At 37.5% G+C, this 11721-nt stretch overlaps 1 protein-coding gene across 3 annotated transcripts in view; it reads left to right on the forward strand.

Moving 5' to 3' along the window:
• The window catches only part of CEP44 (centrosomal protein 44), a 43151-nt gene extending 32354 nt beyond the window's left edge, over nt 1-10797 (forward strand). For all 3 annotated transcript variants that reach the window (XM_019521788.1, XM_019521791.1, XM_019521790.1), the window contains 4 exons: nt 5828-5903; nt 9357-9484; nt 9747-9784; nt 10618-10797. In XM_019521788.1, coding sequence (XP_019377333.1) covers nt 5828-5903; nt 9357-9484; nt 9747-9784; nt 10618-10666 — 291 coding nt within the window. In that variant the 3' untranslated portion in view covers nt 10667-10797. The remainder of the gene's footprint in view (nt 1-5827; nt 5904-9356; nt 9485-9746; nt 9785-10617) is intronic.
• The last annotated feature ends 924 nt before the right edge of the window (nt 10798-11721 follow it).

Here is an 11721-nt window from a genome sequence, read left to right on the forward strand (position 1 = left end):
TGATCTGATGGCCACTTATAAGTTTATCGGGGGTGACCACCAGTATCCGGGGGAATGTTTGTTCACCAGAGCGCCCCAAGGGATGACGAGGTTGAACGGTCATAAACTACTACAAGACCATTTCAGGCTGGACATAAGGAAGAATTTCTTTACTGTCCAAGCCCCCAATGTCTGGAACAGCCTGCCATCGGAGGTAGTTCAAGCACCTACATTGAATACCTTCAAGGGTAAATTGGATGCTTATCTTGCTGGGATCCTATGATCCAGCTGACTTCCTGCCCTTCAGGCGGGGGCTGGACTCAATCTTCCGAGGTCCCTTCCAGCCCTAATGTCTATGAAATCTATGAGCAGAGGGGAATAATCAGTTCCCTTGACCTGCTGGTAGAGAGTCAGCCCAGTATGCTGTTAGCCTTCTTTGCAACAAGGGCATACTGTTGGCTTATATTTAGCTTATTGCCCTCTGTAACCCCCAGGTCCTTTTCTACAAAGCTGTTGCCCAGCCAGTCAACCCCCAGCCTGTACTGATGCATGGGATTATTCCATCCTTAGTGCAGGACTTTTCCCTTGTCCTTGTTGAATCTCATGAGCATCATTTTGGCCCAATCCCCCAATTTGTCTAGGTCACACTGAATCCTAGCCCTAACCCCTCCCCCTCCCCCCCGCTTGGTGTCATCTGCAAACTTGCTAAGGGTGCACTCTATGCCATTTTCCAGCTCATTGATGAAGACATTAAACAAAACCATGCCAGGACTGACCCCTGGGGCACTCCACTTGATACTGGCAGCCGACTAGACATCAAGCCATTGATTAGTACTCTCACTGAGCCTGATGCTCCAGCCAGTTTTCGGTCCACGTTACAGTCCATTCATCTAACCCATTCTTCCTTAGCTTGCCTGCAAGAATGTTGTGGGAGACCATATCAAAAGCCTTGCTAAAATCAAGATATATCGCATCCGCTGGTCTCTCTGCACCCACAGATCCTGTCACGTTGTCATAGAAGGCAGTCAGGTTGGTAAGGCATGACTTGCCCTTGGTGAATCCATGCTGACTGTTCCTAATCACCTTTTCTCTTCCAAGTGCTTAGAAATAGATTCCTTGAGGTTCTGCTCCATGATTTTTCCAGGGACGGGGCTGCAGCTGACTGGTCTGTAGTTCCCTGGATCCTACTTTTTCCCTTTCTTAAATATGTGCAATATATTTGCCTATTCCAATTATCTGGGACTTCTCCTGATCCCCACGAATTTTCGAAGATGATGGCCAGTGGCTCTGCAATCTCATCAGCCTACTCCCTCAGCACCCTTGAGTGCGTACTGTCCAGCACTATGGAGTTGTATATGTCCAGCTTTTCTAAATATTCACTAACCTATTCTTTCACCCCTGAGGGCTGCTCAGTTCCTCCCCAAAATGGTGCTGGTTGGTGCAGTAGTGTGGGAGCAGCCTTGCCTGTGAAGACTGAGGCAAAAAAAGGCATTGAGTGCCACATGTGCCTTCATGTCTGGATCCAGCTATGGTGTGCAGCCCTACTTTGACTGTCGTAATCTATAAGAGACAGCTAAAGTAACACTCATGGTAAAGTTAAATATTGTTTATTTACTTTCCCAAAGAAAGCTCTTATCACTGAAAAACAGAATATTTTTGTCAAGAGCATTTTGTCTAGGCCAGGGGTGGGCAATTATTTTGGGCAGAGGGCTGCTTACTGGGTTTTGGCAAGCCATTGAGGGCCACATGATAGGCAGCCAGGGGCAGATAAATACTAATTTTCTAAATTTTTTAGGGGCCCCATGGGCTGGATAGAATCACCTGGTGGGCCAGATCTGGCCCCTGGGCCGCATTTTGCCCACCCCTGGTCTAGGCCTTCATTCTATCAAACGTATCTAGGTTTCCCACCATACTTCTAAATGTAGAAAAATGTGCCTGAAGATCTGAAATGGCATAACTTCTTGAAAGGATGTGAAAAGGAAGAACAAGACTTCAGCAGGAATTTCAGTGGCATGTAAACAAGTTAATGGATTAGCTCCATTTTTTTCAGCTTCCTTGAGCAGTTTCTCATTGAAATCCTCTGCTTGATTCATTGTATTCTCATAAATTTCTGACCAAGGGCATGGGATTTCTCTGGTGCTTGACAAAAAGTGAAGAACATTAAACCTTCTGAAAATTCACAAGCTTGATGATCTTAGATATACTTAACATGCCACAGCAAATCAATACTACTTTACACAGTTATAGAACAGTTTTGTAAAATTTTGAAGTGTGTGTGTGTGTGTGTTTATAAAACTAGTAATATTATTTTTTTATATTTTATATTCAATAAAATACAATTATGTTCAGTCTTGCAAGATAATACCAGTGATTGCAGCACACTATATCTGTGAATGATATATATTCACAAATATAGTATGTTGTGGTCACTAACATTATCAGAGTATTACTATAAGGTTGCAGTTTTGTTATAATACTTAAGTTGAATCGAAATGTTATGGAAAGTTGCGAAAGCTTATGAAGACTACTTTTTATTTATTCTATATTTTCCTGTATCGGACCATTTTTGTCAATTGTAGAAACTTGGAAATAACCTTGATTTTATAAACATAAAATGTTTTTTCTGCATCACTTAAATTGTTTTCTCCATCCAAAGTTTTATTTCCCCCCATGGAGCATAAGTATAGAAGTTTAATAAGTTTGATCCAATCTGTTCCCATGATAGCTTAAAAAAGATCTAATTGTTCAAAGATTACATATGGAGTTTTTGCTTATAGTTTGAATTTATCTCAGATTGGGAATGACTGAGTAGTGTTACCAACTGATGTCTGTTTACTCATTTTTATGAATGAATTTACTACTATTTTTTTTTTTCAAATCCTACAACCATCATAAGAAGCTATGAACCCTATTACAGTGGTTTCAAGAGGTTTGGGATCATACCGACTGCAGTGTCCACTCTTTCATAAATGGTTCCATTTGGTCACAATTGAGGCAGATTGAAAGTACTGGTAAGCTGGTACCTTGGCTAGCTTTGCTGTACCTGTCCAAAATGATTTCTAGTCTGGAACCTTTTAACAACACTATATCTGTTTTAAAAAATTATAAATACATATAACAATGTATATTTATATTTTTATTGAAGATTAGTCTGAGGGATTTTAGTTGGTTGACACTTCAGATATTTAATACTAGTTCCTCTTAAAAACATCTAACCAGATATATTATACCCTGGATATCGTAAGAGTGGAAGTGTACAAAGACATATTTGGATCCAGTTTGTGTGTGGCATTGTTTTTTTTTTTTAGCTTTTCAGTATAGGAGTGATCTGTTTGAATTTTCCTTTGAGAAAATGCCACTACTCTGTTAATTACAACAGGCCTTTGGAAATTGCCAAGAAAAAAAATGTCTTGACTTTTAAAGAACTTTGTTCCATGAAATTCTATTAATTTGGTGGAGAGAAAAATCTTTGACACTTGCTGCTGCTTTTCATTTTTTGCATTAATTCATCAGAAAAAATTGGCAACATGTCAAAATAACATGACCATTATATGATTGGGTCTTTACTGCTGCTATAATATATACCACACTGGAAAGCTCTGAAGCTGCCAAAGCAAAAGTAAAAAAGGGATGAGTGGGGACTGAGCAGAGCTGCCATCTTGAACTTCTAACTCAAGAGCACTGATATCTGATGGTCTCTGGAGCTTGTCTCCCATTCCTAGCATTCTGTTACTGTCAGCTCCTGTAGTTCCAATGGTAGTCTATGCCAAGCTTCATGTTCAGATTAATAAAATGATTCAAGATGGGGTGTTTATACTTCTGTGCATCCTAATATTTTGTTTCATTAAATTAGAAAATTACATTAAAAAAATTCTGTTAAAATGTGACACTATAACTGTTTCTTTCTGTAGTGTAAATGCAGTGACACAGTTTTTAATTGAATTGGGTGAAAACATTTTTCCCCAAGAATTCCTACCTCGTTCAGTATACAATATGGATGCACAAGTGGGTAGATTTTAAGGTTGCCACAGTATAAATCTGGTATTTTTTTAACTTCTGTGTTCTGACTTCCAACTGAAATAAAGTTGGTTTAATGTCTTTTACCTCATATCAGGATGGTAGATTTTGTAGAGGCGCACATGTGTTCTCTTTGCATTATAAAGTCACACCGGGCTTTCCTGAAATGCAAACAGTTCTAGTCCCAAAGGGACTAGAAACTGATCCAGAGAGATACAACCCTTCAATGCCTGCCTCTGTAGATTAGCTTGTGTGATCAGTGCTTAAATTAGATAAACAGTTGGATGGCCCTGCTTTGAGCAAGGAGTTGGACTGAATGACTTCCTGAGGTCCCTTACAACACTAATTTTCTATGATTCTATAAATCACTCCTCCTGAAAGGAAAAATATTCCTATGTTTCTCCTGTTATATAAGAAAACGTCCTAAAAAGCTTTTTGGGAATCCAACAAAAGGAATGACCATTTTCTTAAAGAATGAGATCAACTGTAGGCAGAATTGATATTGCAGTGTTTAAAACAATTACTTTCAACCAGATACTTTGACCAGAATTTTCAGATTTGGTTACCTGAAGGTTATATATGCAAATCCAAAGTATAGACTCCTAATTCATGACCTAGTATTTAATGAGGCACTTGTGGACTAATCCTTTCTATTGAGAGCAACATCACTTGTTTTTGTTTATTTTTAATATGACTTCTAGCCTGATCAAATGATTACATCTGAATTGCTAGGCACTCAATTTTGAAACTTTGCTGTATTGTTTTACAGCACAGTTACTGTTTAAAAAAAAGGCTGATCTACTTAATGTGTGATATAAATATGTATAACATTACAAAAGGTTACATTTTACATGTTCTTGGTCCTCAACAGAATATGGCACATTTAATGCATTAACCACTCTATAAATTGCAACATTCCCTACTTGCAAGCAATTTATGGTGCAATAAAATGGCAAATGAGCCACAAAAATGGTCCAGTAAGCACAGAACATCTTTGTGGCTAGTTAGTATCACGCTTAATTTGAATGCACAGAAAACATTCAGTGCAGGAGACTGAGATCAGGGAGGTGCTCCTTGCACCCGTAAGCAGCCCAGCTGCATGCTTGCCCTTTGAACGTGGGGAAGGAGGGGGCAGGATGGGGATCTGCTCCTCGAGTTGTGCTACACGACGCCCCTTTCAAGGGGCAGGAGGCAGTTGTGTCCTCCACCAGGGGCTGCCACTCCTATCCCTTGAAAGGTATGCAGTGTAAGCCCATATGTTGCAACATTTAAAGCAGTGTGTTGCATTTAAAGCCTCAGAGTTCTAACTCAGTGCATAGGCTATACTGCACACTTTCAAGGGGCAGGGAGCAGCTCTGTCCCAGGCCTGGAACACAGTCAACCCTTGCCCCTTGAAAGTGCACTGTGCACACTGACATCTGGGAGCCAGTCTCTGATGTTGGGCTGTCTGGTGGATCTGTAAAGGTCAGGCACAAGGGGAGCCCTGGATTGAGGATTGGGAAACTTCAGGGGTCCTCCACCTGAATGGAGGTGCAACAGGATGTGATCCTGGGTCCCAAAAAACATGTGAGGTGTCATGCATGTTTGACATGGCAGCATGTATGATATTGGGGATCTGGGATCAGATCCCATTTCACAAATAAATGAATGCTAGGGCTCTTACTCCATACAAGCAGTTTCATAAAACTACTTGTAATATGGGTTCAGTATAGTAAATATCTATGCATTTATTCAATATTTGATTATCATTCTCATTATGCTCAGCATTTATGTAAGATGTATGGCTAACAGTTTTTTTTGTTGTAACTGGCAAAATCTCCTACTGTTTCAGAGTGACTTATCTACAGAATTGAACAATATAGGTGAAGAACGTACCTCTAGTAGGAATATGATTCCAGTGTCTCCTGGTAAGACTTATAATATTTTAACTAAATTTTTTGTTAATATAACTTTTGCTAACCTCAGATAAAATCGTATTCTAAGATTTTACTTTGTTTAAATAGACACTCTACATTTGAAAGCTTCTCAAGATGTTTTAAGAGATTCAGTTTCAGGTGCTAACCCAACCTTGGAAATAGCCTGTTTGGGTGGTTTAGTACTAGCATATTTTCCTTTCTCATTAGGTATCTACACACGCAATTAATGTGAAGCAATAAACTTCAGCGCTTATTGCACTAGTTTACTGCTCTCGGGCATGCTGGGGGGGTCAGCATACCAGTCCAGGGTTGCTCCTGCCTGGCTCAATGTGCTGTGGATTGCCTGGCTGGCTCTTGTGTGGGGCTAGCTGGCAGGCAGCCCAGCACCGAAGCTAATGCCCCAGCCCCTCAGCATCTGTCTATACATGCATTATTGCATCAGAGTAAAAAACTCTGCAGCAGAACAATACTTGTATTTACAACTATTATCCTGCTGCGGAGTTTATTAGTTTCCTGCAGCCTAGAAGCACGTGTAGGCACTGAGATATTTACTGTGAAACTAACTGGGGAACATCTGCTTTGATTTTTAACTCGTTCAGAGCTACTGCTGAATTGGCAGTAGCTTTCACCTGAGCAGCAAAAATCTGCTACAGAATCAGCAGTGGGTAAGAGAGGGGCTAAAACCATAACTTTCACCTTAGCAGCAGTGATTTGGATGCAGCCATGGGCCTGGGAGGTGGGGAGAAATTTCCTTAAGTCCAGCTTCCCTACAAGGGACAGGTCGTTTCTGGGGATGTATTGTATACAAGAAAATATGCTAAGACGCTTCATTTATAGTCATCTGTGACACCACTAAGCATCTATCTTTTCTTCTCTTTTGCTTGCCTTTCTTTCCTCAAATAGTATGAATTGTTATTCCCCCAGATCTGATCCGTCTTTAGTTTCCTAGTTGCCAAGCTTACTCTGACAAATTAATTCTAATTATAAACTAGAGTCTTTTCTTAGAAATCAGTTTTTGATTCATTTTTCTTCCCACTTCTTTCTGTATTTAATTCTGTAGCCTTATTCAGTGACACATTTATCTTGCTCATATCCTTCTATCAGATATACACCTATCTCATCTGCCCTTTTTCTGTTTCTGGTCTTGTATGTACTACTTGGTCATGTCCATGTTTGAGCACTGTCTATAATCTTGAACTTTAGAAAGTTAGGTTTCCTCATTTCTTTCTCACTCATTTGGTTCTAATTGGTTTCCCACCTTAGCTTTTTTGTTGTAATCACTCTTTTAATTTTAAGTTCACACTTACAATTCTGTCTCATTTATTGTCTCTAACTTCCTACCTGCATTTTTAAGTTTAACAGCAAAACAGTTCATTATTGTGAATCTGTTGTCTTTAATCTCTCTCTCTCTCAATTGGATCAGTTTTTATTTTCTTAGGGGAAAAAAAATAAGTAGCCCAGAAATGGAACATACAGAACTGCCTAAATGTCAGAATAAAGTAAATTTTACTTGTGGTTTGTAAAAGAACTGTAAAAGGGCCCTATTGTGCTAGGCTGTGTTGCAATAGGTACAGCTGGAGGTCTGTAAAAAGTTTGAGACTAGATGTTTTTCCTGCTTCCTCAGTGGGAATCACCCTGTAGTTAGGCTTGAATCTTAAATTTCCATTTTAATCTTAAGTGTTTCTGTTTTACCACTCGTTACCACCACTATCAATAATAATATGGGCAATATGTCCTTCTTTACCTGCTCCAGACAAAGTGCTGAAGAACCTCTTCCCTCTCTCCTTTTATTAGGATTGAGAGCATCAGAATGGGAAATGGGAAAGAACTGCTTTTCCTGTAGTAATTGAAGGAATAATAGATGCTGAGACCGTACTCCTTGCTGTTGGCTTTTTGTTTGTTTGTTTGTTTGTTTGTTTGTTTTTGTTTTTGAAAGGTACCCCTGACACCAAGGACTTGCCAAACATCTCAAGACCTCTACTTCCTTTTTACAGACCTTAGGTTTCCTCCATGATCCCACTCTTCCACAATTATGGTTGAATCATGTGTTTAGTGGTTAGATGTTTGGCATTGTAGTTTGCAGACTGAGAATATTTTAACATTGTGTCCATATTTGAAACGTTTGGGTTTCTGCGGAGTCCCTAGCTCTGAAACGCCTTATGCAGTTCCAAGATGCTGTCAGAACCATATTGTACTTGTATTGGTGTTGGGGGGAATATGCTTTACTTAGAATGATTTGGTAGGGCCTGCAGTTTATAATCTTCTTTATGTTAGAATCTAATTCTTAACAATTTATGTTCTTTATCAATCAATATGATTTTTTTTGGCAACAATCAATATTAATACTTTATAACTAACATATTTTAAATAGCTATGCAACTCTAACTGTCATGACAAGCAAGTGAACAGATATACCAAATGTTATATACCATTAAAAACTAATAAAATTTCTGCACTATAAGCTTGCTGTGACATCCACAGTTGGAATTACACAACTATATTTTTGGGATTAGTCACGTATACAAGGTTCTGCCAGCCACTGTTTCTGCCATTCTGCTACACTATCCTTAATGTGTGTCCAAAGTTAAATTTCACTCATCACATGCTACAAAATAGCTGACATCTGATTCCTTTGAGCTCTTCTACTGAATAATTGTTTAATAAATAATTCATATCATAATGCTTTTCTGAATCTAGGATCCATTGACTACATAAAGACAACAAAATGCTATGCTATTTTTTAACATTGAAAGGCATGCTTTCCTTTGGTACTCAGGATAATTATTCTAATTAAAGAAAGAGTTAATATAGCACCAAAGATTTCCTTATATAAAGAATGGGATTCCTTGCAGCACTTAGTGTTGGCTTGGCTCTATGCCAATTGTATTTATTTTGGTGAATTAATACTAGTCCTAAGCTTAAAAATAAGAAATGTAGTCATTTTTAAAATTTCTGCTGTTTATACTGCATATCTGAACCAAAACACATTACAAACATGTTTGTGCAAGCTTCAATCTTAAAAACGTTAACAAAGATCATTAGTATAAGGAAGCTGAGTTTAAGCAATAGAATTTAAAAGGTCCTACATCTACAAGAGACAAGTGGTTTATAATAAGAAAACAAAGATGAACTATCTGAAATTATTATGTAATGTTTTGGTCAATTATTGTACTTGCTTAAGTGTTTGAATTGACTGTAATTATGATTCCTCTATAATCTTTATTGGACTTTCTTCTCTCTTTCTGCATCATAGTTGTGTGTTCTGTTCATGCTTTTTTAAAAGCATGAGAAACCCATCTTGGACCTTCACCAGTAGCATTTTTCTTTCTAAACAATGCATTCTCTTCTGTTATTACATACTGTAAATCAAACTGTTCGATTGCTGACCCTGCTACAAAAGAGCAAAAAGGCAAAGGTGACCTAAAAATGAATATTTCTCCTTAGATATAGAAAGGAAGGAGGAGATGCCAGAGAGTCTTCATCAGTCGTCTGGATACAGTTCACAATTATCCACAGACCCATCTCCCAAAGCCACGACCATTAATTATCATAGTCTGACAGAGATTTCAAAGGTAAGTAAAACTGGCAAATGCTTAGTTGATTTCCTTTCTAGGGTCAAGAGAACAAGTAAGCATTAGTTTTAGTTGTATATACTATTAGCAAAACACTGCAGAACTATGCAAAACTTCATCTAGGTCTGTCTCATAAAAATCCTTTTGATATGTAAACAGTGCTTAAAGTAGTTTTTTTTCATGAATTTTCCAGGTTAAAAGTCCATCACTGAAGAATGTTGGCTTTGAAGAATTGACTAAATTTGTTGCTTTTAAATTGCAGGAGACAACAAGACAAAGAATGGAACGGATAAGTAAAATGTAAGTAATAGAAAAGGGCAGCAGGAATTCATTTCCCAGTAGGGAATTGTACTGGACTAATCATATATAGAATGTGCATATGTGTTCCAAACCTCAAAGGCCTCTACATCAGGTGTGGCATTTCCTTATGACTCCACTGGATAATAAATCCACTTACAGTTCTGCATTTGTGGGATGAGTCACTGTTTTGGTTTCTAACAAGCAACGTAAAGTGTTCTTAATGGTATTAATTTGGGATTAAAGAGCATTTAGATATTGGTTGATGACCAATAGAAGTATTGTCCATAGTATGACAAGAGGTTACTGGAACTAGGTAAAACTGTTCAACCTTTTTTGTTACTGAATTTTGAGATGAAATTTTAAATGAAGTAAGCAGTCCTAGATTATGAAGATATCACAGAACAATTAGATGCTGGTCTTTAGATTTGTAAAGAAAATTGATGAATAGAAAGAATTTTAATTATACTTGTCAAAGTAAAATAAGATGCATTGTCATAATGACTTGTACAACCAGAGTTTTACATTGTACAAATTACCTCAAAAAGCTAAAATTATTAATCTTTTTATCTATCCCATTGCAACCCTCTAAGCCTTGTGATGGTGACAGCTTTTTAAGTCTGATTTGTGATAAGGGATGTGTGAGTTACCTCCATCATTAATTTTATTTTAGGGGAGGGAGGGTTTCTTCCTTTTCTATGCATTTATTCTCAAATAATAGTAAATTTAGTAGGCTGACCAATGCAAAAAGACAAGAAAAGTTAAAGGCATTATTTTAACATCATTGTACGAAATAAATGTTTTTACTATATTTTAAACATTTTAAATATTTTTAGGATTGAAGAAACTTCAGAATTGTTGAAAAATTCAAGCAATGGCTCTTAGTTCATGTCCTGGATAGACTTCTGGATCTCAAGGCTATGCTGTAAATGTGTACAGTACAAAATTTATTTTAATATTATCATTTTAATACCCATAATGTTTTTATTTTTGCTTGGAGAATAAATGTTTTCTACCTTTGAGTGTTTTTTTACATTTTTTTTTTTTTAAGTCTTTTGCTTCAGAAAATTCTGTTTAAAAAAAGTATTTTTTGTGGAGTTGAAGTCATTACAGCAGTGTATTTCTGTGTTGACATTTGTTGGCAGCGTGCTAAGTAATATGTTTTTTAAAGTGCAGGCTAGAGGACCATGGTTTACATCCTGTTGGAAACACTCCAGCTGGGACTTGCATATTGCACCCAAGAGACTTTCATACATACCATCTTGCCATCTGTACTGTTGAATAAGTCTTAATGAAAACTTAAATACACATATTGTAAATGTGTAACGTTTTTTTTTTTAAATATAAATTTTCATGCTTAGTCAGAAAGCACCAACACATTATGGCTTCCATTAACACTGCCAAAGTGAGGGTCAGTTTGATCCTAAACACTAAAGTGTGTACGTAAGTCCACAGACTTTGACTGTGAGAGATGTGTTGAGTGTTTTAGTGCTCTATTACCCAACACATTTTAAGACCAGCAGCACAGATGGAGACCATCCAGTATACAAAGATACACAACATTTTTATGATTTGAAACCATATAAAACTTCTCTTTGGAGACGTAAGTAGATGTAAGACTTCCATAAACATGATATAATCAAATCAAAGGTACAAGTGTATGTGTTAGTTGGCATATGGAGATAATTTTTTAAAATTCTTTTTAAATTACTGAGAATGAAAACATATCATGTCAAGAAACTTTGTACTTGTGTGACAGCTATCCGCATTCTGTCGCTTCATATGAAAAGCTGGACATTGACAGATAAATGATGTCTCGTATGTAACACCTAGGAAACTCTTCACTGCAGTGTTACCTAAATAGGCTTTCATGTGTAGAATTAGGGGCAACAAAGGAGTTCATTCTGCAGTGAAGAAGCCATTACATGGTTGGAAATTAT

This window comes from Gavialis gangeticus, unplaced genomic scaffold (assembly GCF_001723915.1).
Source record: "Gavialis gangeticus isolate Ggan-Ray unplaced genomic scaffold, GavGan_comp1, whole genome shotgun sequence".
Taxonomy (NCBI): domain Eukaryota; kingdom Metazoa; phylum Chordata; order Crocodylia; family Gavialidae; genus Gavialis; species Gavialis gangeticus.